The sequence below is a fragment of the Zosterops lateralis genome (genome assembly GCF_965231275.1).
Source record: "Zosterops lateralis genome assembly, chromosome: Z".
NCBI lineage: Eukaryota > Metazoa > Chordata > Aves > Passeriformes > Zosteropidae > Zosterops > Zosterops lateralis.
This window is the reverse complement of record NC_139800.1, coordinates 3,211,876-3,238,772: the sequence shown is the minus strand read 5'-3', so window position 1 is coordinate 3,238,772 and position 26,897 is coordinate 3,211,876. Positions and strand designations below refer to the sequence as shown.

The following is a 26,897-nucleotide window of genomic DNA, read 5'->3' as shown; positions in this document are numbered from 1 at the left end:
TCTATTCTTGTCAGTTCCTAGGGAAAACAGCCTCCATCACAGGGTAAGAATGGGACCTAAGTAGTCTTCCTGGTGGTTGGGGTTGTTTGTGGATTTTTTGGGGTTTGTTTTTTGCTTTGTTGTTTTTGCTGTTCTCTTTTTTGTTTTGTTTTTCTGGAAACCAGGAGGGAAAGGGATTAAAACAAATACAGTTGCCCATAGACAGTATGTCCAGAACAGACACTTTTGTTTCTATGGTAACCATGACACCATACATGCAAATCTTAACAACGCTTAAAACATTTTTGTTCCAGTTATCAGGAAAGATTGAAGCCTTGATTATGCTTTCAGAAGTTGCCATTAGCTCTTAAATCTTGAGATTTCAATCTCTGAGAACAATCTTCTATTGTGTGCAACAGAATGAGTACAATGACAAGTAGTTTTAGAAATTATTTAATATACAAATGCATACACTGCTTCTTAAAACCATGGTACAAAATCTTACCAAATCTCATTGATGTAAATAATAATTTCAGGTTCATTTACACTAGGAAGTCAATTTCTCCAATAATGCTTCTATTCCTTTTGTGCTTTTATTCTGCTTCAGCTTTGGGACGAGCTTTATTAGTCCTTTTTTGACTGTGCTTGCCACCTTTTCATCAGGGCTTCGGAGAAGGCTGCAAGACACAGGAGAAAAATGAAGGATATCAAAGCTCAGCATGGAGGTTATAGAAAAAGTTCTCCATGACAGGAAACAGTAACTACTTAAGAAGAATATAGTTCAAGCCAGATGCTATCACCTCCTACTATAAAAAAGATGTAAAACATTCCATAAAATGTGAAGCACCAAGTCAGAGCACAGCCAGTAGAGGATAAATCAGACTGCAAGGAACTGCTGACCCTTATTCAAAGTGTGTTCAAATATTGGGTCAGACCAGGTTGTTCAAGGTTTCACCCAGCCTGGGCTTCAAACCTGCCAGGCTGGGGACAGCCAAAACTCCCTGGGCCCCAGTGCTGCACCATCCTCATGGGGAAAAGGTTTTTCCTTATCTCCAGACTAAGCCTCTTGTGTTTCAGCTTGTGCCTCTTGCTCTCTACTCGTACATTGCTGTGAAGGGAACAGCTCTCCATCCATCCTGTTGGTGCCAGGGATGCTCACAAGCTGCCCCTTCTCCCAGCTGGAACAGATTTGGCCCCACAGCCTCTCCTTCCAGGCCAAGGGACCCAGCCCATGACTGTGCCAGTCATCCTTCATTGAATTCACTCCAGTTGTTGATGTCTTTCTTGTAATGGGGGCCCTAAAACTGGATGTAATGAAGTGTATCTAATATACATCAAGCACCTTCACTATTGCACTTTCATGCTGCAGCTAGTGAAGAACAATGAAGTTACCAGTTCTTGTTCCCCTTTTAGATACTATTTTTGGAAAACAAAACAGATTTCCCAGATAAATTACCGTTCTCAGAAACAAAGAAATTCATCATAAGCTGTAAAAAACTATCATCCTAGTAGTCACTGCCCTTTTCCCTTTCTTCCGTTAGCAGTGAAATGTTCTTGGATTGAAATACAGGATCTGCTGAGTTAATGGCACTCCAAATTTGCTACTTCAAAATGATGAGTGAACCCTGCCCAGAAAAATGCCTTCTACAGCCAATTTGTAAAAAACATATCAGAACTACAAGTCTGACATACAAATAAACTAAGACTGGAAACAAACTGTAACACCCACGTGCTGGTAACAACACTGGCTGCACAGTACTGCAAGTCCTTACACGTCTCTAGGGTTCTTCCAAGTGGCTCCCAGATTTGCATCAACTTCAAGCTTGTTTCTTGCCTACATTTTGAATAATGATTAGACATGGCAGACTGAACTGAATAAGACATAAGGGAATTAAGGTAGCTTAAATGAGATTTAAATTTTGTCTCCTTTAGGGCACCAAATCCTGTGCTGGGAGGCAACACTATGGCAGAAAAGCACTGGATGTCCATCTGACAATGTCACAACTTTCAGCTGCTTAATTCCCAGATTTATTTCTATGACTATGAACAACTATTACAACAACCCTTAGCAGCAAACTGTGTTACACTTTTACCTGTAATAATACCATTTAATCAAGAGGCCTTCTTTAAAATTGAATTCAACACAGCTGAGAGTGATATTTTCTCATTTCTTCTATGAGCCCTGTACCCCTGATAAAAGCAATAAAGTCCAGAATCCTGGAAAAGGACATGCTGAACACATTGGTAATTAACATGGTGAGGTATATATGCTTTACTCACCATAAGAGACAAGGACCACACAAAGCAGCAAGCCCCCCTGGACAGCATTTCTCTTATCCCTAAAAATGGATGTCAGCTTCTGGCAGTTATACATGTAAAGCTGCTTTCAAACCCATAGTAACCACAGGTATGTCAAGACTGTGTTCTTAATACAGAACATCTGCATGTTTGATAACACAGCCAAAAGTCCAACATAGTGACATGGTGGGATATTTTTAAATTACTATTCTCTAACCTCTTACAAGGTCTAGAAAGGTGGCACCTATGTATTTTGTGGATGTAAAACATAACTTCCACAGATTACAGAAATAAAGGAAGTCAGCAACACATTCGGTGAAGTACATTCTTATCCATTTTCTACCCTGATGCTACACATCATTTACAAATTTAAAAATACACAGAAAAGTCATATATAGGAATTTAAATAGGCAAGCATCTACGATATTCATGTATGTACAATACTGAAAACACATGTGAGCATTTTTATAAAATACTTTTGTAAAAATCAGATATTTTTATAAAAGTCAAAAGCAAGTAGGGCAAGGAAAGGAGAAGGTCTAGAAGATAGCAGGTTACTGAGAAATGCACATGCAGTGACTACTTATAGTCAAATAAGCTTATAGACAAATAAGCTTAAAGGACCAGATTGCCAAAAATCTTCAAATGGACTCACTGAGTAATTCTGAGTTTCAGACCTGCACATATGTGACAGATTGCTTTCAAAAGCCAACAACAAACCAAAAATCAAGCATGGCTTTAGGAGGAACTAGCATTGTCTGAAAATTACCTCCGTATGAGCATTTGAGATTCTTCATGACAAAAGAAGTGTATGGGTTTTGCATGGCCTGTTTTTTGGGAGTGGAGGAAGGTCAGAGAGGTGGCTGCTGTAAGAAGCTGCCACAAGCTCCCCACCATGTGTGGCAGAACCAGTCTCTGATGGCTCTGAGGATGGACGTGCCACTGGCCAAAACTGGGCCAAAGAGAGATGATGGTAATGCCTCTGTGATGACATATTTAAGAAGAAATTCAAAACAAAATAGATACACAGCTTTTTCCTACCCAGAGAAGAGGAGATGAGAACATGTGAGGGAAACAACATGGAGACACCAAAGTCAGAGGAGAAGGAGGGGCAGGAGGTGCTCCAGGCTGTGGAGCTAAAATTCTTCTGTAGGCCCTGGTGAGATCATGGTGAAGGAGCTGTGCCCCTGCAGCCCCTGGGGATCCCTGGGGGATGCAGAGATCCACCCACAGCCCCTGGGAATCCACAGGGATGCAGAGATCCACCCACAGCCCCTGGGGATCCATGGGAGATGCAGAGATCCACCCACAGCCCCTGGGGATCCACAGGGATGCAGAGATCCATCCACAGCCCCTGGGGGAAGTGCCCAGGCTGGAGGTGGGTCCCTGGAAGAGGAGGATCCCTGTGCTCCTGTGGAGACTCGATGGAGAGAGGGGGCCCTGCTCCCAGGCTGGAGCAGCCTGTCCTTGCAGGGCTGCACCCCGTGGAAGAGTGACCCACCCCACAGCAGTTTTGGGGGGACTCTGTGCCTGTGGGAGGGCTCAGGTTGCAGCAGTTTTGGGAGGACTGCTGCTCATGAGACTAGAACCATCCTGGGGAAGTTCATGGAGAACTGTCTCCTGTGGGAAGGGTCCCCATGGTCCCACAGGGGAAGGATTCCTCTCCCTGGGCAGTGGAAGAAAACCTCGGGTGATGAACTGACCAAAACTCCCATATCCTGTCTCCCTGAACTGTTGGTGGGAAGGAGGGAAGTGCTGGGGGAGAAAAAGGTGGGGTTTTTTTAAGGGCTTATTTTGCTTCTCATTATCCTCCTCTGATTCTGTTAGTAATAAATTCACATTCTACCTTAAACTTTGTTTCGCATTTCAAATGTATTCTCCTAGTCCTTATCTCAACTCATGAACCCTTTCATAATTTTCTTTTTTTCTTTTCTCCTCTGCCCAGCTGTGGCAGGGGAGGGTGAGTGAGTGGCTTTCATTTGCCTGGCATTTGGCCATTGTCAAACCACTACAAGAAGTATCTGGGTTTTTTAAATGAAAAGGTTTTCAAACATTAAACATTTTTTAATGTTAAAAAAAACCCTACTGTTGTTACTTTACACCAGACTAAACTTATCACTGGTGTACAATTTAGGTAATCCCTTGATTTAGTGCATGCAGTTAAACAAATATGTGATTAATTGCTATGTGACAGTGAGGTAAGCAAGTGTCACATGAAATGGAACAAAAGGAGATGGTTATGTTTGTGTGCTCTCAGCTGCCTAAACAAAAACACATCATGCCTAAAAAGTCATCAAGTGAAGTTTAGTCTACAAAGGATTTAGTTTTAGGTGAAATAAACCAAAGACCACCAACAAAATTCCATCAAACAAACAAAGAGTCCTACAAGATGCTTTTTTCTCTCGCTCCTGTTAGTTAAGTTTCAATATGGGTGAAAATACTGCCAGTCTGGGAGGTGAGATTCCTGTCTTGGTAACAAAGGAAACTTGTCAAGGCTCCACCTGTAGTGACATGAGTAAAGCAGAGAAGGGCAAAGACAGCCATTCCTCACAGACTTTTCCACAAAATACACCATTCCTCTGCTAGTTTCTTTAATGACCAATTACCAGTCTCCTGTTTTATCTCTAAGTCTTCAATGTTTATTAAAAAATTATTGTCACACTGATGGTCAAACCGTTTAGTAAAGTCTTAAATATGGGGAAAAACATCTATTAATTTACTTTACAACTTTATTTGGACAATCTCAACAGCTTAATACATACACCAGCTATGTCACATGTTAAATGAATCTGTTCAGCCTTGACTTTAAGGAAAAACATCCAAGCACTAATACAGCATCAGTGAATAAGCCTTTCTAACAAAACTTCACTGAACATCTGTGCACAGGATCAGAAAACTTAAAGGCATTAGGTGCATTTGTTGAATTCTTAAGGCCTGTTATAAGAGGCAAAGAAAGAGCATTATCATTTGGGCAGCTGAACAATCTCAACAGCCACATACACACAACTAGTATGTATGCAAGAAGTGTGAGCTGGTTTTGTACCTGGATTGCAACTACTCTTCTTCTCACTAGTGATCAGAGTGATAACGACTAAAAAACCTTAGAATTAAACTCAGATTAGTTAACAGAAGTGAAAATGACTTTTGATTCACCTTGCAAAAGAGCACAAACATTGAAGTAGCCCCGTTCTAAAGATAAACACCAGAGATGGAAAGCAATCAGCAAGGAATCTAAAGTAACTTTAGGAGAGAGAAAAGTGGAGCAGAAGAAAGAGATCAAGGGACTTAATGCTCAAAATCATGCTGTCTGTTTGAATTGTTTGCTGACTTGGGTTCAGTGAAAGTCTTTATGAGGTGCCAAAAGGGAGGGCAAGGCTGATAAACAAATTGCAGAATACAGACCACACAGTTCAGGCTACAGGACAAAGCCTTGGGTTTCTATGACCTGAAACTGACAGGTAGCTACAAAGTGAAAGCAGCAATGCTTAACACTGCAGTTCACTCCTGATAAAACAAAATGTTAAGGTTAATCTGATCCCTGTGGGGTGCCTTTGATCTCACTAGGTGCATGGTCCACTGCTTCAAACTTGTGAGGCAGTTAGCTCATCACAGGGCTTTGCATAGTCTGTTCTTATACATGGTCTCTTCCAAACACTGCTCTGCTTCAGTATGAGAGCTTTTTAGGCTTTGCAATTAAGGCACCAACACAAAGCAACAGTTTACCAAAACAAACAAAACAATTTCCAGGTTTTTGTATGCTGCCACCAGTCATAAGTATTCTAAAGTTAATTATTTTAATGTAGCTATCTGTGGACTGCTCTTTGGAGAGTTTTGTGCTTGTAAAACAAGACATGGTAGGTAAAATTTTGAAAAAGATTTTGTTTTAAATCTTCAGATTTTCTGATATTGAGCTGATTCCTAGTACTACAAAAGATGGAACTTGAAGTATAACCTATGGAAACTCTGGTTTGAATTTTTCTAATCCCTGTTTCATTCAAGACTTGCCAGTTGCATTCAGGATAGCACACCCTGAATGTCATTTTGGTGGTAGAAACTTCAATTGGTGTTCTGTCAGCTGTTACAGAAATTAACAACGTAATCTAATCAGAAGCAGTCATATGTCTGTCTTACTTACCAACAAAGAACAATGGCACCTCGATTTACTTCCGCCCAGGTCTTCAGATTCTCAACACCAACACGTTCCACCAGTGTTCTCCCAAAGCAAACTGCAAAATGTGGGAGAGAAAAAAAATGAGAGAATATTCTTTCCACAAAAAAGCCTGTTTAAAGTTCTCTGTAGCTTCTATTTAATCAAATTATTTCCACTTCCCCAAGTATTCACAAAGTTCGGCTCCCTCAAAATAATTGACAATGCAATGCAATGCTGACCTTTATAGATATTTGACTACTTCCAAGTACTGCATGGAGTTTGTTAGACAACACCAGCATTGTGTGACAGTTTACTATTATAAAGTATGCAAATTCGTTTGTTTTTTGAAAAGGGTGTGAAAGGCCATTAATATCTTAGAGAAGGCATCCAGTCCAAAGAGAGAACTTGGCAAGAATCACAGAATTATTCTGGTTCAACAGATCATTGTATGCAATATACCAAATACAAAAACACCTCTGTTGAAAAATGCTACACTGTCAAGCATCTGTCTCCACAACTGAAGGAAAAGAATTTGAACAGGAGTTACTTAACACCTCAGAGCAAATCCTTTATTGATGCCAAAACTTTTTCTTTTTCAGCTGCACTGAAAAAGAAACAATGCAGAAAATCCCACCCAACCCCAACCAACACCAGCCTCCAAACACTGAAGATATTTTTCACTCTCACTTTAGATTCCAATTCCACCTCAAGACAGGTCAGATTTTATACAACTTGTTCCCCATGTGATAACAATTTGCTTGGAGTTTAATGACAATTGAATAATCTCAGAGCAACAATTCTGAATGGTACTTGTTGGAAGAAACTGAAGGGAACAGCATGTGATTACACTGGAAATTGTACAATTTCTGCAGAAATAAATCCAGATTACTGTCATCATTTCAGATAGGCAAGTCTCTGAAAGACACTCATTAAACTTTCTGCACATTTTCACTGATCTGCTTGAGAAGTGGGACAACAGTCTACTTTCAGAAACATTTGATAAAACACAACTAACATTTTTAAGGAAAATACAAGCTACCTGAATGTAGCAAGAGGAAAAGAAATAATAAGTTTAACAAGATCTGATAGTTCTTAATAGAAAATAAAACTATTATACATAGAGAAGTTCCCTCAGATTACACTTTGCCAACCATTTACTTTCATTTTTTGAGCTTTTGTATGAGAAAAAGTAATCACTATTAGGACAGAGTGATACATACAGAAGATTTTACAGTTATGTAATGACATAAGTTTAAAAGCTAAATTAAGATGAGAACATCTGTGCCCAATATCTGCCTTATGGAACTCAAACTAGCAAAGATGTCCTATTTTTGGGCACAAATCATTTTAGTAACAGTTACAAAGCATTAACCCAGCAGCACTAATGAAGACAGTAAAGATCACAGCCTGGCTTACAGGCACTAATGAAACAGGGGTTCCTGTAAGAAAGACTTTACTGTTTCTACTATTATCCTTAGCCTACTATGTAATTTAGCAAAGCTATCAAGACATTATAAGCAGAGAAATTAACTCATCCCCAAATACACAATGAAGTCTTGAGAAAAAAAACCCAACCATTGCTTGCATTGCAAAAAAAAAAAAAGCAAACATATCCTTGGCATTCTGTTTGTACAGCAGCTCACAACAGCAAAAAGAAACAATAACGTTAAATTTTCCATATACTAGTATACTCAAAGAAATAACTGTAACTATCTTATTTGAGGTCAGACAGCAAATTACTCTGAGCAAGTCAATCTGAGCAAATAAAGCTGTATTTCCAACATACCTTCTTTTCCACTCTCTTTCATTTTTTCATCCTGCTCTAGCAACCATTTCAAAACTAGATGGCCTGCTGGATGTTCTGCGATGTGAAGCTTTAAGGGGAATAGACAAAACAAAACAAAACAGAATTATTTAGTGATGTCGGTTCAAAATTCAGTTACCTATCTGGCCATCATTATTTCTGCTTGATTTATTCACTATGTCATCACACTGATTCACTGAGTCATGACCTATCCTAATATCAACAAGTTTGATGTAAGTTTCTGGCTGCTCATTCAAATTGACCATTTTATAAACGATATCAACCAACATTTCATCCACCCTTCCAAGGACTTTGTTCTCATTAAACAGAACTTCCTGGTCAAACTGCCTCTGTCAGAATTTCCAAACCTTTCACATTTTCACACTTGAAAATCAGTATGGTTCACAGGAAGTCACAGAAAACACATGCAGTTCACATAAAATTTCATAAAACGTTTATCAAAGAAGGCCAAACACAGAGCTAAAACACCTCAGCTATGGAAATCTGGAGGATAGCTATCTTAAATATAGCATACATTGTATGTTTTTTGTTTTCCAGTCTATGGACACATATCCGACTTGAGTTTAACAAAGAAGGGGAGGGCCATTCTTTGAAGAGAAGGTCATACTGTGAAGACAAACAGCTCTTATCTAAGATCTTTCCTTGCATGGAGCTAAGCAAACCTAAGAGATCCTGTCCCTCTCAGTGTAAACAGTCAAATGACCTATAAAAAGGAAAAACTTTGCAAAGTGCTTGATTGCACAGTGACAACATTAAAAGAGAGGCTATTGCTTCTCAGCAACCCTCCCAGCAAGTGTTCAAAGCACTTCTGAAGATTGAAGACCATGAAGCACCTTGCCCTACAACTCACAGGAAACACTGGCTCAAGCCACCATCACTCCAGATGGACAAATAATAAACCATGAAATCAACAAGTCACAAAACAGGATCACATCTAATGTACAAGTGCTATCAGGGCAGTACACTGATGTCTTACATAAGGGAAAACAAGATCAGACTTCATTTTAGGATCTGCAACACCTCAGAACCTTGTCTTCTGTACGTTACCTCTCCATCTCGGCCCCCTGGAACCAGCTCTTCTGCTGCCAACTTGGCAATGGCATCTAGTGCAGGCTGGATGTCACCAAGAGCTGTTCCTAAAATATCAGCAACCAAGACAAAAGTAGCTCTGTCTATCACTACTTCTTGGGTGTGTTCTTGCAAATATTCCAGCAGAGGTGAGGAAATGGCTTCCAGGAGCTCACGGCGACGGAGTTCAGTGTTCTTCTTGCTGATGAAAGAGACAGGACGTTACTGCAGAAGATTTGCACTCTATGCACATCAAAGAACAAGAAATTTCAGAAGGTATGTGATATTTGAGACATTTTAGGTTCAAATAAATACAAGCATTATTGTTCCCTTTGTTTCACGTACAATTAAATGCATGTTGGACACAGAATTTAAGAATGCATGGAGTGAAAAAGTGTTTAAAGCTGTCTCAAAACCTCATATAACATTTATTATTTCTTTTCATTTTGTTATCTCAGCTATGGAGATGTATTTTTCACACAGCTTATCAGTCATCTAGAATTGCTCCTTCTTCAAAAGCTGGTAAACATCAATGTCAATACCAGAGACTAAAATTAAATTAACAATTTCCATTTTTATTGCCAGATTTTGAGATATACCTTTATGCTACCCTGAGCACCAGTAATGCGTATTACAGATTTTCTTCTACGCTAAATTTGATACATGAGCTTACACACAAAACATATCACAATATTTGCCCTTTACAAAAGGGGCAAATGTATTATTTATATATCATTACATTACTTAGATTTATTACAAAGAAAAGTTGAAATTAAATAATGAGAAGAAGTTGCATGACTTCTGGCTAAGAAAAACACATGTAACTTTCACATCTGAGTTACCTATAGGCATTTCCATCTCCCTGCTGCAGAAGTGTGATGATTTCTGGAACAAAATGTGCAGGATCTCTAGGACTTAGCAAGTACAACAAGACCTTCTTTCCATATTTGTTGTTTATGATATCGGGCAAAGAAGCCTTTATTTCCTGTGAGAGAAAACAAACCACAACAAAACATCATTTAGGTAACAGTTCTTGGTCAGTATCAGTGTCAGAACTGTGAAAAAGCACCAGGAGAAACTAAATGAGAGAGACATGCTATCTCTTGTTGGTAATGTCTCCATCTTTTGGGAGTCCTCACAAAAGACAGGGATTTTGCACTAAAATCTTCCCAAATCCTTACATATGCTGAGTGCTCAATGCACAGTTCCAATCACACACAAAAGTTCAAATCACCACACACAGACTTTGGTCCACGGTTAAGATTCTGTGGACCTGAGAGATGATGATAAAAGACTTTCCTCAAGAGGATTTAAAGAGCTTAAAACCCTCTTTTACCTACAAATTCTCAGTCAAACTGCAAACCCACATAAATTATGAATTTTGCAATACTACCAAAAAAACCCCTCCAGACCAACAAAAACACCCCCAAAACAACAAAACTACAAAAAACCCTTTGTTTTTTCTCCTCCTCAAGTCTTACTAGATTTTTACCTTCCTAAAGCTAAATTTTTTTGATGGACAGAATGACAATCTCTATAAGGTATTTTTGAAGTCTAACTGCTCTTTGAGGTAATTTTAAAGATCAGTTTCCACCTCACCATCTACTAGTAATTTTCATTCACTCTCTGAAGAGCTGGTTTCAATCCTAATTTTTTTTTCCTTTTCCTGCCATCCTTTCCCCATTCTTGACCTCACATAAGCCCTGATGGGCCAATTGTGTATGTGCAAAGGCCACATCTTGTTCTCTATTTTCTGTCCAGACTGGTGTGGCAGGATGACCAAACAGAAAACATTCCATCACCTCTGCATGGCAACTGAGGTGGGATGGATAATACCTTATTCCCAGGTGGCTTTTGCAGAAACCATAAACCTGAGACCTATGAAAAATAGGAAAAAACCCTATTTTTCAAAACAAGCCTCATCAGAACCACCTTCTCCTTATATTCCTTCTCCACACACAGATTTGCCTCATTTTTATCTCCCTGTCAACTCCCCTAAACCAGCCAGCCCTTACAGCTATAGCATGAGTACTATTATTAACAGGATGTACACCAATGTTAATTTCTCTGCTGAGAACATGCAAATAGCTCTGCTTGTAAAATCAATAAGGTAACATCATCATTTTGAAGTTTTTCCACCAATTTAATCTCTAGAAATACCAGCAGAGCTCAAACTTCTGTGATAAAAGACAGTGACTTTAAAGAGACTCCAGTCACCCCTTATCCAGAATGAATGTGTACTAAAAGGAAAAAAATCAGCAAGCACTGAACCTAGCTTAAAAATTAATTCAAATGAATAATTAAAACGATGTATGAAAGTGCTAAGGTATGCTAGGAGAAGAAAAAACTAAGTATGACACATAAATATAATGAAAATTAATCATCATACATACATATAATGAAAGAGAAAAGATGGGAAGTATTTAAACAGTCTAAAAAAAAGCAGATGGATTCCTACTTTCATCCTCCTATACACTGACAAACACACTGACACTATTTAATATACTATCTCAGGAGAAATTCAATTACTTACTGATATAATCAACTGCTTCACAAGTTTGGTGTCATCAATGCAATCAAATGCTGCCAGTAAGACCAGATGAGAAAATTCACCCTGCAAAGATGAGACATCAGAAACCACATGCAGTAATTTTTTTTATGAATATACTGACTTAGAATCAGGCTCTCTGAGGGTTTGTCTCAAACATAAGACACCATGAAGCACAAGCAAATTCTGACTACTGTCATAGAATGAGAGAATTCCAACATTGAGGTTTCTTTAAAAGCAAGGCTTGCTAAGAGAAATATGTTGTTAAAACAAAGCTGGATCTTCCACTTCAAGTGGATATACTGTTTTATCACATTCAAATTATTAACCTAATCCTACTGTATTATCAGCATTTGAAATTGTAGTATTTTCCCTACACTACATTACATATAGACTTTATTTCTGCTGTAGATTTGCTTAAAACTGAACTAAGTCACATACAATGCTTCTGGAGATTGTATCTCTGTTAGAGTCTATACTGCACTGCTGGAGATGAACTCTCCACTCTAAAGGGCACAACCAAATTCACTTTTATGTCACTTTTATGTCTACATCAAAGTGCAGCCAGATCTTCTGTGCTCCAGTGTTGTGTCAGCTGTTATTTACCCACTGTCTCATATTTCCATATAATACATAATCTATAAAATGAAACAAATAATTTATTCTAGTGGAAAATTTTGGAGAGAATCATTACCTAGACCAGTGGCCCTCAAAGTGGGTTGCACAAGACAATCCATTGTGGTGCAGAAAGAAAATTTTTGGCACCATTAATAAAAAAAATAAAAATAGCCTCTGGTTATTTTTATCTCACCCTTTCAAATGTTCTATTTCTGTGTATGTTTTATAATGTGCACCATGTAATTTATACATAAATATATGTATTGGGGATGCACACCTAGGATTTTATCAAAATGCTTGAAGGCTACTGATTGACACCACAATAATTATTAGCAAATAAAAAACCCCACAGCAACCAGGAAGGGAAGTTTAAAAAGCTCTTCTTTACAGCTGTAGTTTTGCCCAACTCCAGTGAATCTGGCTTCTACTGTTACTCTGCTGGTGCTGCAGTCTCCAAACACAAGTTATTAATTAAAAAATAAAACAGAATTCTTCCATTGTATGCCAATGTATTTTGAAGCTTCCTGACTTGGAAAAAATATTGAGCATCTTCAAAGAAATACTCATGTTGAAAGAGCCTTTTCAATGACATCTCCAACACATCTTGATTTTTCTTCCTTTTCTTTATACAACTTTTTTTATTCCCAATCCGAGAGAATTAACCAATGAGTCACATAAACTTGCAATATAAAGTTGGGATCAACAAAATAAAAAGTATAAAGAAAACTGTGGAATAACAATGAACTCAGCCATAACAAAGCACAGTACTACATGTAGTGCCCACAATGAATCTTCTTGGCATGTCTCTAAATATTTCATACAGTTAAATTATTTTGTATCATCTAATACATCACTGCTATTTTAAGACTAGTTTTATCAACATCTCAGAGTTGTTCCCAGTACCAAAGAAGATTCAAGCTAGCCTCTATTAAATCCCTAGTTTCAGAGACTATGAAATAAATGCTTAATGAGCACTCACCGTGGCTATTTTTTCAATATACGTCTTCATAGTTTTCACAATGACTTTTCTGTCCTATCCAAAAGGAAAGAGGAAACTCAAATGAGCCTGGAATACCAGTGATTCTGAGTACCTAAACTGCTATTTACACCCTTCAAAAAAATAATCTTCAATTTGCTTTCTAAAGCAAAGGCTTCCACCAAAGCCTCACATCATCAACGGGAGAGGTCAAGAAAACTTGGAAAACAACACAGCAAACAAAAACCCCAAGCCACCACTTATGGTCACTCATATTTTGTCCATTAATCAAAGAAGTATGCAATTATCTCTTCATTTGGAAAGAAACATATTCAACAGGACCTGAAACTAGCTTGGTTTAAACCCCTATTACTAGTAAGAATATTTTGTCACGAAGTTCCCTCCCTGTATTTTTGGCTCTTGGAATCACTGCTCAATCTTCTTTAGATCCATTACTATGCCTAGTCCTAGGAACTTAATGTTTTTTCTGCATTCTTTAACAAGTGGACTATTTTAATAAGTTTTTTTATTTTTTAATATAGAAAAAACATAGGAGGCATTACAGTATTTCTAAGATGTGATGACATACATTACACCAAAAGTATTTCTGGGTACTGTATCAGCAGATGAAACCAAAACACACTTCCTATAACATTTTGTAAGTCTTGGCATTCCAAAGCCAAGGAAGGCTTTCATATAAGGTTTCACATTAAGACTTTGCTGTTCTCTCCCTACTGTCAATTTCACTTATATCAAAAATCCATGGGACAAATGAAATGCCAATAACCTTACAACAAAAAAATGGGCCCATGTGTCAATGCCAAAACCTCTGCTAAAAATAAAATGAGACACTTCCACTATAAAAATTCCAATGAAAGCATTCGATTCACAAAAAAACACTGCTTAAGTTTGCCAATAGCTAAAGAGAGGCCAGTTTTCAACCTTGCTCTCTAATTTTTAACTGCATGAAGATGTGTACAAGCAGAAGGACCTGTGTGGGCAGCCAGAGAGGACAAACTGGAGGGAAACCAAATGTTACCTTGGGGGTGCCGTGCCACAAACAGTGCATTGCCACTCGGGCTCCATCGTGAGTGTGTGCCAGGTAGATCACAGCCTCTCTGATGGCTTCTATCATTTCCTAAGGAAAGAAAAGGTGATAAAGCAAAAAAAAGATGAAAGGAAAGGCTTGAGGAGCTCAGGGGAGGTGAGCAAAGACCTGGAAGAATAATTTTGTCTGCCCACACTACACTGCATCACTGGCTCTACAGAACCACTCTTATTTCCTTGAGCTATGAAAAACTGCCTCAAGAGGAGTCCAAAAGACTGTAAACGACACAAGTTTTTTCCCTTTAAAACTACACTGTTCATCATATTCATGCCATGAAATCACAACTGTATTGAAGCTTGTCAGCTGCCCTACTACAAAAAAAATCAAGAAAGGGTGCTCAGAACTGAGACAGAAATTAGAGAAATAGACAACCATTAATTTAGGAAGGAATCTTTGAAGCTGATGCATATTCATACATACAGAGTACTGGCCAGCAAGTATGAAGAACTAAAAAGTCATTTACTCACCAGATTATGTTATAAATCAGATATTACAAGACACAGCCAAAAGTTGTGTCTTCATATCAAAGGAATTAGGTTTTCTGAAGCTATCTGACAATACCATCAACAAAAAAAAAATCACAGCTACTTGGGTAAATACTACTTCTGTTACTATCCAACAGATTTCCTTCAAGTGCAGCTCCCACCTATGCCCCTTTCTATCCCTGGTTGTTCTTGCTCTGTAGCCAAAGGCTCCAAGCATTTTACCAATCACTCACAAACTGCTCAGTCACAACACAATTTGTGTCACTAGCTGTAAGCACAGGCAGAAGAGATTTGCTGAAGAGGTCCCCAAACCCCAAAAAGCATGTCCATATACCAGCACATTTGCACAGAAAGCCAAGCAAGGAGATAGTCCCTTATTCCCCTGATTCCTGCAAGCCTGAGAATCCAAAAGCATTCTCAGAAATAGCATTGCATGAAACCATGCAGAATGTTCTGGGCTCTGAAGATTTGGACTCAGAATAGGCCACTAATAGTCCAGTTCCCTACCCTTAGCTTTGGGTTTATTAACAGTGACAAAGAAGAATTCAGGAGTCTGGTCTGGCAGAAACAGGCATGAGACAGCAGGTTTAGAAGGCTCTGCCTGACTTAAAGTGAGATGGTTCTGAGCTGCAGAACCAAGGTGAGGCTGACGGACACACCCTGAAGACAGGTAAAGCCAAATAGGACAGTAGCTTAATGTCACATCACACAGATGGATTTAGGCCTAAATACAAAAATGTCTGATGTAATTTTCAACCTGCAATTTAATACAGATACAGCAGACAAAAGTTTGGTTGCTGACAGAAGGGCCAATCTCATTGTATTTTGGTCAAGAGATTTTTGGACAATCAGTGCAAGTGGTTAAGAAACTACACACTGGACAGCTGGACTACTGCAAGCAATGGTCCTCACTTTAATTATTCCCCAGTTACTGAGAAGGATCACTTAGCAGAAAGAGAGGAAACATCATAGCCATCTAATTTTTTTAAAAGAAATTCAAGTATCACCAACAGTATTGTGAAAGTTCACTGTGACTATAAATCTCCATACAACACTACTCTCCAATCATCTATCTAGAATCACCAGATGTGTAGAACTCTCATCAATGAAAGATCTTCATTTTTTTCTAGTTTACTTATTACATTTTCACAAGATTAAAAAAAAAAAACCAAAACATTCTAGGGAAAGGCAAAAGAAAACAAAAAGCAAAATAAAGATACTTACAGATCTTTGCTTTGGAAGAGCGTGAGTGAAAAAGTCCAAAAATACTTTATGTACCAGGGAGTGCTTTATCACCGCCTCTCTGTATTTAGAGAAATGAAAATAAACAACAAGTTCCCCACAAACAATAATTTTAAACTTTGGTAGCAATACCCCATTTGTTTTTGAAAAAATTTAGGCAGTGCAGTGAGCAAAAAAAACAGGGTGCCTTTTGGATTCAGACGTTTAACATTTACAATACCTGGAAGATTCTACTGAAACTTAAAATTTATAGAACCTATTTTACCACAAAGACCACTGGAGAATCATATCTAATAATGCATTACGGAAATACATCACAGTGCAACATTTCCACCAACTGCCTGACTGGGACAGAGAACACTTTAATTCATAGAAGCAGAGTTCAAAATTAAGGTAAGATATTCATTATGACACCTGGGACAAAACCATAGAATACTCAGCACAGCAACGTTACAGCTTAAAACAGTATCACTGTTGTCTTGTAAATATACCAGAACTTATATAAATATACCAGTGTCATTATTTGTATGTCAAAAACAAGCTGGTTTGTGCTAGATTGTCACACCTTCAGCCAACTTTTGTCCTTACTTTTGTGCCATTGGTGTAAGAATCTGCTTCATTTCATCCAAGATAGACTCTCTCTTTTCAGGCTGAGCTTCTAGCACTTTATCCAGTGTTGGGGCAGCTGGTGTCTGAAATTAATACAGTCAGAGGTTTAATTGTACCAGCAGAGTATCAGAGTTCATAAAAAATTAAAATGCTTAGACCCTTTTTCAGTCAAATGTCACGAACAGCAAAAACAAAATGAATTTTCTGCAAAACTAATAATTTTTTTCAATTAAAAAAAAAAAGCTGCCTTTTCTGAATATGCCAGAAGCTGTAAACTTCAGTTTCTATAAATCAAATATTCCTCCTTAGCTAACAAAACTCAGTTCTATAAGCTGAGCTGCTTTTTGCCAGTTATATCAGCTCTTCATGCCAGACACAAAGCAAAACACACAAAACTGGTACTGTGTTAAGATGCTCCTGAGCTAAGTAGAAATCTTGCTTTATGCACACTTCAGAGGGCAATAAAACAAGTCAATGAACTGGGAAGCTAAAAAAGGCCCAGGAAATTCCAGTTCAGGAACAGCAGAGAGGAGGAGTATCCACCATACACCTTACACACAGAAATACTTGTATCTTAACAAAAGAATTACACTGGTCACTCTTTTAAAATAATCTGCTGTAAGAAGTCTGACTGGAAAGACAATGAGAATAAATATTTTTTAAATCATCCCTGCTACTTTTTAAAGACCACATTGCAGTTTTTTATAAACTACATTGTGCTGAATCTCGTTTTGCACCACAAGGTATGGCTACTTAAAGCACTTATGCCAAAAACATCAGAATGATGGAAGGTAACACTGCACTTGATTTCATGGGCTGTTTGACCCTCAGCACAAATTACAGCCCATAATCACAACAAACATGCCTCTCTACTACTCATTGTTGCAAAAATGCCTAACTAAAACCTATAATAACCCATTAAGAAAAATACAGGTTCAGAAATAAGATGTTAATTTCTCAAGATAATTTTAACAGAAATATATTGGGTATAAGTGAACAGGTGAAAAAAAATCTATGGAATGGAGTTAATGATTGTGTAAAACAGTTCCGTATTTTGTAGCAAAATTTCTAACCCTAATGGATACTAACTTTCCAAGTCAGCAAAAATTAAAAACGGAATTCGAAAGCAGGGAGATTGTAGTTTTTAAGATGGTTCCAACTGCCTGCTGAGGATCTACCATAGACCAGGGTTTCTGTGGAGTTTGGACTCAAGTACTACAGTCTCCACAGAAAAAGAGAACAGAGAGAACAATTAAGCCCAAATGGAACACTCTGTGTGGATACTGGCCCATTCTGCCCACACTCAAGTTCTCATAAGACATAAGGTAGTTATGACACAAGACTCATCTGCAGTATTAATGAAGAATTATGCTTAAATCTTACCTCAGCAAGGATTAATTTCAGCCTAGACACTATGAAAACTGAAACTATGTAAGAACAAACTGTCTTTGATGAGCACAGCAAGCTCACACATGAACATAACATATTTTACATAGTTCATACTAAAATAACTCAAAAAATTTTATCTGCACTCGAAAAGTGTAAGTAATCATTACATTTAAACATGCTGAACTAGGTGACCTTTGGACAGCTGACAGAAATAAATGTACTCAAAAGAAACAGCAGGTAAGATAGGTAAGGCACTACTAACACAATACCTTACGGGCTAAACTATTTTAAATCACAAAATATTGAAATACCACCTTGTAAACCTGGAAAGTGTTCCCATACAGCTCTTCTGTCAGCATATTCCTCTGCTCCAGAATGGCTTTGTCATTATATGCAAATTCCACCACAGCAGATGCCTCGGCGTGACGGAGCATTTTTCTCACCTGGCCTTTAAAACTTTTTATTATTTCTGCAACTTGTGCTTTTGTCCTGTTTTACAGGGAAACACAGGAAATAGCAAGAATTAAAACTTATAGAGATAAGCTTACCTATTGATAGCTTTATTTTTAGAAACACATTTAGGTAGTAAGTTTTATAATAGGAACCATGAAATTTATTAATCTGAATCAGCCTTATGGCACTTGGAAAAATATGTAAGGAATGCCAGGAACGTGGAGAAATGGTAAGGCATTTTGAGGGAAAGTAAACAGTGAATAAATTCCAGAGAAAAACAAATGCTATCCTGACATGCTTAGCAAAGAATATTTTTAAAAGCCAGTGTTTTACATGCAGCAAAGATCAACTCTGAGCATACATCTAACCATTTTTTGCCATGTTTTCCAGCATTAGCTTTACTTCTTGCACAAGGAAAAAATACTGTTAGCACTCCTCTGCCTTTAGTCCATAATATTGCAAAGATGTTTCCAGAGATCTATTTTTTATTCTTGATCAATCCACTATAGATTAAGAAGCAGCATTCACACTGGAAATGAAACAACACAACGCTGATGAGCAAATTCACTGGATACTCACCCATACATAAGAAACTTCTTCACAATATTTCTGGAATATTTTGACTTGCTCAACTCTACCAGGCTACCTAAAAGAAAGGAGAAGCATTCAGCTGGTTTATTTTTCACTGCATTAACTCTATGAAACAGTATGTCATTATTTAAATAACTATGAAGAGTTGACTAGAAATGATGCATCAGTTCAGAAAAACACAAAACATTCAAGAGAAAACAACCTGGATTGTTTAAATGCATCCTAACCACAACACAGAAGCATGTAAGTAAAATGAGAATACCTTTCAGTTCCTCAAATGTCTCTTGCCTTTGCTTCTCATTACCATACTGAATAAAGCACTGGATCACTCGGGTTGAATCATGTGCAAAGGCCAGCTGAAGGACAGAGAGATCTCATTACTTTAGGCCCTTCAAAAAACAGTGTGCATCATGATTATTTTAACGTATGTGCTCTCTGGTACAGTTTCATGCCACTTGTAATGCCAATTATAAAATTAGAAAAGCAATTACCTGCTTGTAACAAACCAAGACTTAGGTTTTTTGGTTTTTTTTCCCCTCCACAAGTACTCTATCTAAGAAAATACAACAGCTGCTGACAATTAAGGATGTGCATTAAGGTTTTTCATACTGAAATAAAACCATTAGATGGTTTCTCCATTTTGCTCCTCTTCTTTATAATTTCAGAGTAAGTGTGATGAAACAGTTCCACTTCAGCATGGAATAGGAAAAGCTCAACATGTTCTCCACTGCAAATTTATACATTTCAAGAATAAAGCAGAAAGAGTGCTTAGTATAATTACGCACGAGGACACTAACTTCCCTAGGAAATTGCAACTAATTAGTTGTGACTAATCAAACCTGAGTTCCTGAACCCCAGCTAACATCAAATTTCACCGGATTAAAGATACTTGGCATCCTTTTACAACAGCCATCTGACAGACAAACCATCCCAGGACGTCTGTCCCAAAATACAGGTGGCCAGATGCAGCCTTTCAGCCCTGTTTTTGTTCTTTTTACTCACAGTTTCACCATTCTTTAAAGAAGATTTTGTGAATTTGTGCATTATGCCATTAGTCTTTTCTTACATTTTTAATTTTCCCATGAAGAAGCTTCTGTAGTTCATTCATCAGCTTTTCTCGTTTCTCCTTATCACATTTTTTCCTACAAGCAAAAAAAACCAAACCAAAAACAAACAAACCTAGAAAAACAATTCTAATTGAGGAAGCAGCCTTTTTGTAGTATGATTCACTTATACCTAAAATTTAAAAAGCAAGACAGTACAAATAAAACCAGGTTGGCTTCTGCCAATCCAAATTTACACTGTCATTGATTAACCCTGTACAGAGATGTGATTGAGCTGTTTCAGTTCGTGAAAATCAAAGCAGAATTCCACAGTTTAATTATTCTTTTTTTTTTTTTTGAGTAAAAATATTTTTTTTGAACATAAACTCAAATTTGCAGAGTTGCTTACAGGTAGAAAGCCCTGTAAGCATGCAAAGCACAAACATTTAGAACAAGCAAAATTAACTTTTCTTGCTGACATGGGGCACTAGTTCTAGAATTACACCCTCAAGAGACAATGAACCAACACAAAAAACTCATGCAGGACCAGGGTGAATCAGGGCATGCTCTGCATTTCAGGGTTCAAAACAAAAAAAAAAAGACAATTTCTTAAGCAATTACTCACAAATTTATAAATTTTAGCCTAAAATACAAGTTCAATCCAGATACTCTTAGGACCATGGGTTACATATTCTGTTTGAACTACTACAAAATTGCATGCAGTGTTACTGCTCACCCAAAGAGATTCAGTTTGGAAATACAGTTTTATATAATTATAAAATGAGAAAGAGGCATAAATTCTGGCAAATTTATGACTAGAAATTAACAGAGTGAAAGAAAAAAATCATTACCTTCTCATGCTTTCCCATATTTGTTTTGATTTTACAATTATGTCATAATTACTTTTCTCATTAGTTTGTCGAGTTTGCTTTAACTCCTTCTTTTTCTTTTTGAAGTCACTCCATTTTGGCTTCTTAGAATCTGACCCTTAGGACAAAAATAAACATATTTTCTACAGTCAACAAAAGAGCAGCAATAGAATTCTTTCCCAGTCTAAACTGTGGCAGTTTTATGACTTGAATTGCTGATGATTCAGGACCTTTGCATGCAGACACCCAGCCAGCTAAGATGAAACCACAAATCTTAATTAAGTGTGCTAAGCCAGCAATCACTGCTTCTAGACTACTGGAAGAACAAGGCAAACAATTAATTTTCCTCAAAACTGTCACAGGGTGCATGACAGATCTCTTAAACAGCCTGAAAATTGATTGAAGATGTACTTAGCAGCCACGGCTGCCCCAGTAATTCTCCTGCTTTAATTCACTTTTAATTCACACACACCTTTTCCCTCATCCTAAAGGAGACCCTTAACTCAAAGGTATTTATCTGAAAACTCAAAAAAAAGGAAAAAGTTAAACCCTTTTTACATGCCCAATCTTTTTACTCAAAGTCAAATTCCTTAAGCATGGCATTTTGCTATACAACCACTGTACACTGCCACACAACAAACCTGGGCAAAATAACTTGATTAAAGGGCCACAAGTTATGCATTAAAGACACCTCTTTGAATTTTTAGAGCTTAAAGCACTGCTTATTGGTATTTAGCAGCATGGTATTTAACCCATGCTTTCGTTTTCACAAAGCATATTATTGGTTTTTATATCACCCTCCTAAAGCAACAGTGACAGGAAAAACTTGTGATGCTTTGAGAGCAGTGCAATACACGGAGGCTTTAATTTACTCTAATGAACAACAATTAAAGGTTTGCTTTTTTTTTAAAGCAGCCTAATAAAAACATTCCACTGTTACTAGATTTTCTGACATCTAGTGCATATTCCACGTGAATCCAGTCTGCAAACATGCAAGAACAGCAATAATAAAATCCTCAACATAATCTACTCTCCTCCAAACAAATGACATTTCTGCAGAACTTCAGAGCCCCTCATTTAAGATGACACTCCTCATTTTACAACACTGATTAACTGCCCCAGTAAAGCTTTACTTTAGAGGAGAGGACAGGAAAAGATGAAGATCTCAAGCAGAAGAAATTAATTTGAAAAAGAAACCCATTAAACATGATAAAAGTAGACAACTATTTAGGCTTTTTGTATAAAGACCAGAAATAAAAAAAAAAAAGCTGTAAAATGTAAAAGCAGTGTTAACATTCATTATGGTTTTTTTTTCTCATAAAGGATATGATCCTTTGAGATAGTCTGTATCACAGAAAGGGAACAATGTATAAAAATAATCAACTTTGTTTCATGAATTTCTACCCCAAAGCTTATAGCAAGTGCTTTTAGAACAGCCCAAAACACAGTAAGAAAAGCTCTGTGTTAGCAAATCACAAAAGTGTAACAATTTCCAGTTTCCAGCTAACCACTTAATACTGCCATTAAAATAAACAGTGCTTTAGGATACTATGACAATTTTTAAACTTGCTACTGTTCCTTTACTTTTGACTTCCAAGAAAATTCCAAATTCATGACTTCAGCCTCAGGTTTAGTCAAGTGAAGTCATTTTTCCCACAGCAAAGATTAAACAGGAAGAAGACCTGGAGTTACTCAGCCAATTTGGAAAGGCAGACAGAAAGAGGAAGATCTTGATGAACAAGAACAAGATTTTTGTTTCCCAAAACCGGTCTTCCCTTGACATCCAGGCTTAAAAATCTGCTCACCTCCCTCTTCAGCATCTTGGAGTTTTCTCTTCTTTCCAAACTTTTCTGGTTGCTGATTATTCTTGAACTGTTTGACAGTAGCATTTCCAGGTTTTACCTGTGCTTTAAAAAATTTCTTGGAAACAGATTTAGGCTTTTCTTCCCCATCTCCTTTGTTAAAGACTTTCTTTGCTGGACCTGAATCTATTAACCAACACAACAGAAATTAAAATGCTGTCATACAACTATTGTTGCTTCAAAATTAAAACAAAAAATAAATTGCTGTAACAAGAATTAAACTACTTTGTAATAATAATTCTGTGTTTAACAAGAATTCTTATGTGCTTCTCAAAGCTGGTGTTTCCACCACAGCCCCTGGGTGTATAAGTTTTAAGTTTTCTCTGGGGAAGTTCTGCCCAGGCATTATTTTCTGGGCAGCTCTGTAACAGCTCAGGCATAAAAATGATTATTCTACATTAAACATTTCACCATCCCTGAGATCAAAGTCATCAACCCCCAAATCCCCAAACTTTCATAGTTCATGATCAGAGCTGTTTCAACATCATCTGTTCTAAGACAGCAGTGAAAGGCATCTTCTCAATCCTAACCCACAGCAGGTTCCCACCCAGCTTCACCTCTCAGATAATTTTGTCTTAATGTGTAGGAATGATAAGTCTAGAATCAAAAGGTTATCAACTTTAAATTTTTTAAACTGAGCATATCTGAGGTGAATCAACAGAGATTAAGGGCTGAGAATATTTTATATTTTGAATTCAAACAGAGATTAAGGGTCTGCAATGCTACCTGTCTAAAGCATTTCAGCAAGTCAGTGGCTCACACAGTCAGCAGAGTATTTCTGAATACAGGACAGAGTTATAGGATGGCTGTGGTTGGAAGGCACCTCTCAAACCCAGCTGGTCCAACCCTCCTGCTCACACAGGGCCACCCAAAACCACCTGCCCAGGACCATGTCTGGGTGGCTTTTGACCCTCTCCCTGGGTAACCTGTGCCTGGGCACAGTCACTCCTGGAGTAAAAAAGTTTTCCTGATATTGAGAAGGAATCTCCTGTGGTTTAGTTTGTGCCCACTGTTCTCTGGTCCTAGGAAAAAACTACCAGAAAAAGCCCATCTCTGCCTTTGAGCCCTCCCTTCAGACACCTGCACACCCTGAGCAGATCCTCTCTGGGACAGCCTGAACTGACCCAGATGTCCCAGGAGAGATGCCCTGGTCCCTTTATCGCCCTTGCAGCCCTTCTCTGGGCTCCCTCCAGCCTGTCTGTATCCCTGTATCTGCAGAGGAAGAGCTGGGGCACAGCACTGCAGGTGAAGGCTGACCAGGGCTGAGGAGAAAGCAGGGATCAGAAATCTCCCCCCAATGCAGCCCAGCTCACTGCTGGCTCCTGCTCAGCTCTGATCCCCTCTGGGCTCTCCCCAGGATTTCTGAGTGCAGGGAGCTGCTCCCCTCAAGCTGCAGGACTCTGCCTTTGCCCCCTGATGAATTCCACCAGCCCATTCCTCCTCCCTGCTGACATTCCCCTGGAGGGCAGCACGACCCTCTGGTGCCCCCAACAGTCCCTCAGTTCTGTGTCACAGGTCAATCTGAAAGTTCTGCCCTCTGCCCCATCCCCCAGCTCCTCCACGAAGCTGCTGGACCCAACTCGGCCCTGCACTGCCCCCCAGATTGATAAAATCTCCCAAGGGCACAGCAGTGCCCAGAGCCCTTCAGACAGTTCCCAATCCACCTCACTAATTGCTCCTGCAGCCCTTAATTCGTCCCGTGAGGGTCTCAAAGGAGAAAAGAGACTGTTAAAAGTCTTATTGAAATCCAGGCAGACAACACACATTTCTTGTTGTTCATTTGCCAAACGGGTCGTCTCGAAATAGGAATTTACCAGGGAGGAAAAAAAAAAAAAAAAAAAACAAACAAAAAAATACCCCCAAAACTACAGCAACGACAACCAAGAAACCAACCAACCAAAACAAACAAACAAAAAACCGAAAAGCAACAAAAAAACCCCCAAAGCTAAAAACAAAACAAAACCCAAAAAACCCCACAACACCAAACAACAACAACAACAACAAAAACCACACCCAAAAAACCAAACCAAAAACCACCCAAAAAAAACAAAACAAAACAAAACAAAACAAAACAAAAAAAAAAAAAAAAAAAAAAAAAAAAAACAAACAACAAAACAAAAAAAAAAAAAAAAAAAAAAAAAAAAAAAAAAAAAACCAACACCTCCAAACAAGCCAGCACACAACCACAACCACCCAGTCAAACCTCCTACCACTACTGACAACCCCTACCCCTTCTTACCATTATCCTTTTTAAACCTCCTTTTCCCGGGCGGCGCTTTTCCACGAGGTCCTTTCCCACTCTTGCTCACGAACTTCTTTTTACCCTTGCTCTCCATCGCGGCCACACTACAAACCCTGGAGCGAGAGAGACAGAGACAGCATTACCTCACCCTGCCAGGAATAAACACCCACAGCGAACTCAAACCCTCTCAGCGCACCGTGGGGCAGCAGAAGCACATGTAGGGAGGCTCAGGGAGGCTTAGGAACGCTCGGCCAGGCACTCCCGAGGTCCCCGCTCCCCTCAGCGCCCGCCCCGGGCCCGCCGCCCTCACCCACCTCTCCCCACACGTGCGGCCCCACCGAGCCTGCCGTCTGCCGCGCCGCCGCCGCGCGACACTGCCGCGCCGCCCTGCCGTAAAGCGCGCCTGGGGCGGCCACCTTCCCCTCACGGTGCCGCCTCCATGTTGTGAGGGTGGGACAGGACGGCGACCTTCCCCCGTGGGGGGACACCCGGGCCGGGGACCTCCCCCAGAGGTCCCCGGGCCGGGTGTCCTCGCCGGGGGAAGGTCCCTGGCCGAGTGTCCCCCCCGCGGTGGATATCTGGCGGGTGACAAGCCCCCGTGTGGTGTTGTGGCCATTGGTGTCCTTAGGAGGAATTAGGGATTAGGTGTTCCCAAGTCGAAGGAAGTGGTGTTTTCATCTCACATGGAGGGTTGGGTTTGCCTCTGGGCTCCTCAGGAATGTCCTGAGAGAGGTGTGGAGCTCGTCTGGCAGAGAGGAGGAGAAGGGGCTGGAGCGTCTCTGAGGAGGGAAGGCTGAGACAGATAATTCTGTTCATGGAGTTGTGGGATATGCTGAGTTGGAAGGGATCCAAAAGGATCGTCAAGCCCAGCTCCTGGCACTGCACAGATACCCCCCAAAATCACACTGTATATCTGAGAGCGTTGTGCAAATGCCTCTTTAGATGCCTCCATCAGGCTCAGTGCTGTGATCTCTTCCCTGGGACCCTGTTCCAGTGCTCAGCCACCCTCTGTGTAAAAACCTTTCCCTGATATCCAACCTAAACCTGCCCTGACACAGCCTCAGTCCCTTCCCTCAGGTCCTGTCCCTGTCCCCACAGAGCAGAGATCAGTGCCTGCCCCTGCTCCTCCCCTCACAAGGGAGCTGTAACTGCACTGAGCTCTCCCCCCAGTGTCCTCCAGGCTGAACAGACCAAGTGACCTCAGCTGCTCCTCAAACAGCTTCTCCTCAAGGCCCTTCCCCATCCTTGTGGCCTCCTTTGGACACTCTGTGTCCTCCCCTTGGGCTGTTGTGGCCCCCAGAGCTGCCCCCAGCCCTGGAGGTGAGGCTGCCCCAGAGCAGAGCAGAGCAGGACAATCCCCTCCCTTGCCCAGCTGATGCTGTCCCTGATGTCTCCAGGACAGGGGTGGCCCTCCTGGCTGCCAGGGCACTGCTGGCTCATGTTCAACTTGCCATCTGCCATCCCCTTCTCATTCTGCCTGCCATTCTAGGTCCCTCTTCTCAGGCATGGATTGCCTGGGGCACAGTGGAAATGAGAAAGTGC

The 26,897-nt window shown here is 39.5% G+C and overlaps 1 protein-coding gene across 1 annotated transcript; it reads right to left on the bottom strand.

Moving 5' to 3' along the window:
* Positions 1 to 450: 450 nt before the first annotated feature.
* On the bottom strand, positions 451 to 25,718 carry PUM3 (pumilio RNA binding family member 3). The gene is made up of 18 exons (XM_083884035.1): positions 25,670 to 25,718; positions 25,353 to 25,468; positions 23,057 to 23,239; positions 21,234 to 21,369; positions 20,406 to 20,481; positions 19,602 to 19,695; positions 19,328 to 19,394; positions 18,610 to 18,784; positions 16,886 to 16,989; positions 16,280 to 16,358; positions 14,502 to 14,600; positions 13,466 to 13,519; positions 11,854 to 11,934; positions 10,163 to 10,305; positions 9,300 to 9,522; positions 8,214 to 8,301; positions 6,413 to 6,503; positions 451 to 656 (listed from the first exon to the last, which is right to left on the bottom strand). The coding sequence occupies exons 2-18, from the start codon at positions 25,447 to 25,449 to the stop codon at positions 527 to 529; spliced, it is 1,920 nt and encodes a 639-aa protein (XP_083740161.1). The 5' UTR covers positions 25,450 to 25,468; positions 25,670 to 25,718; the 3' UTR covers positions 451 to 526.
* Positions 25,719 to 26,897: the final 1,179 nt, after the last annotated feature.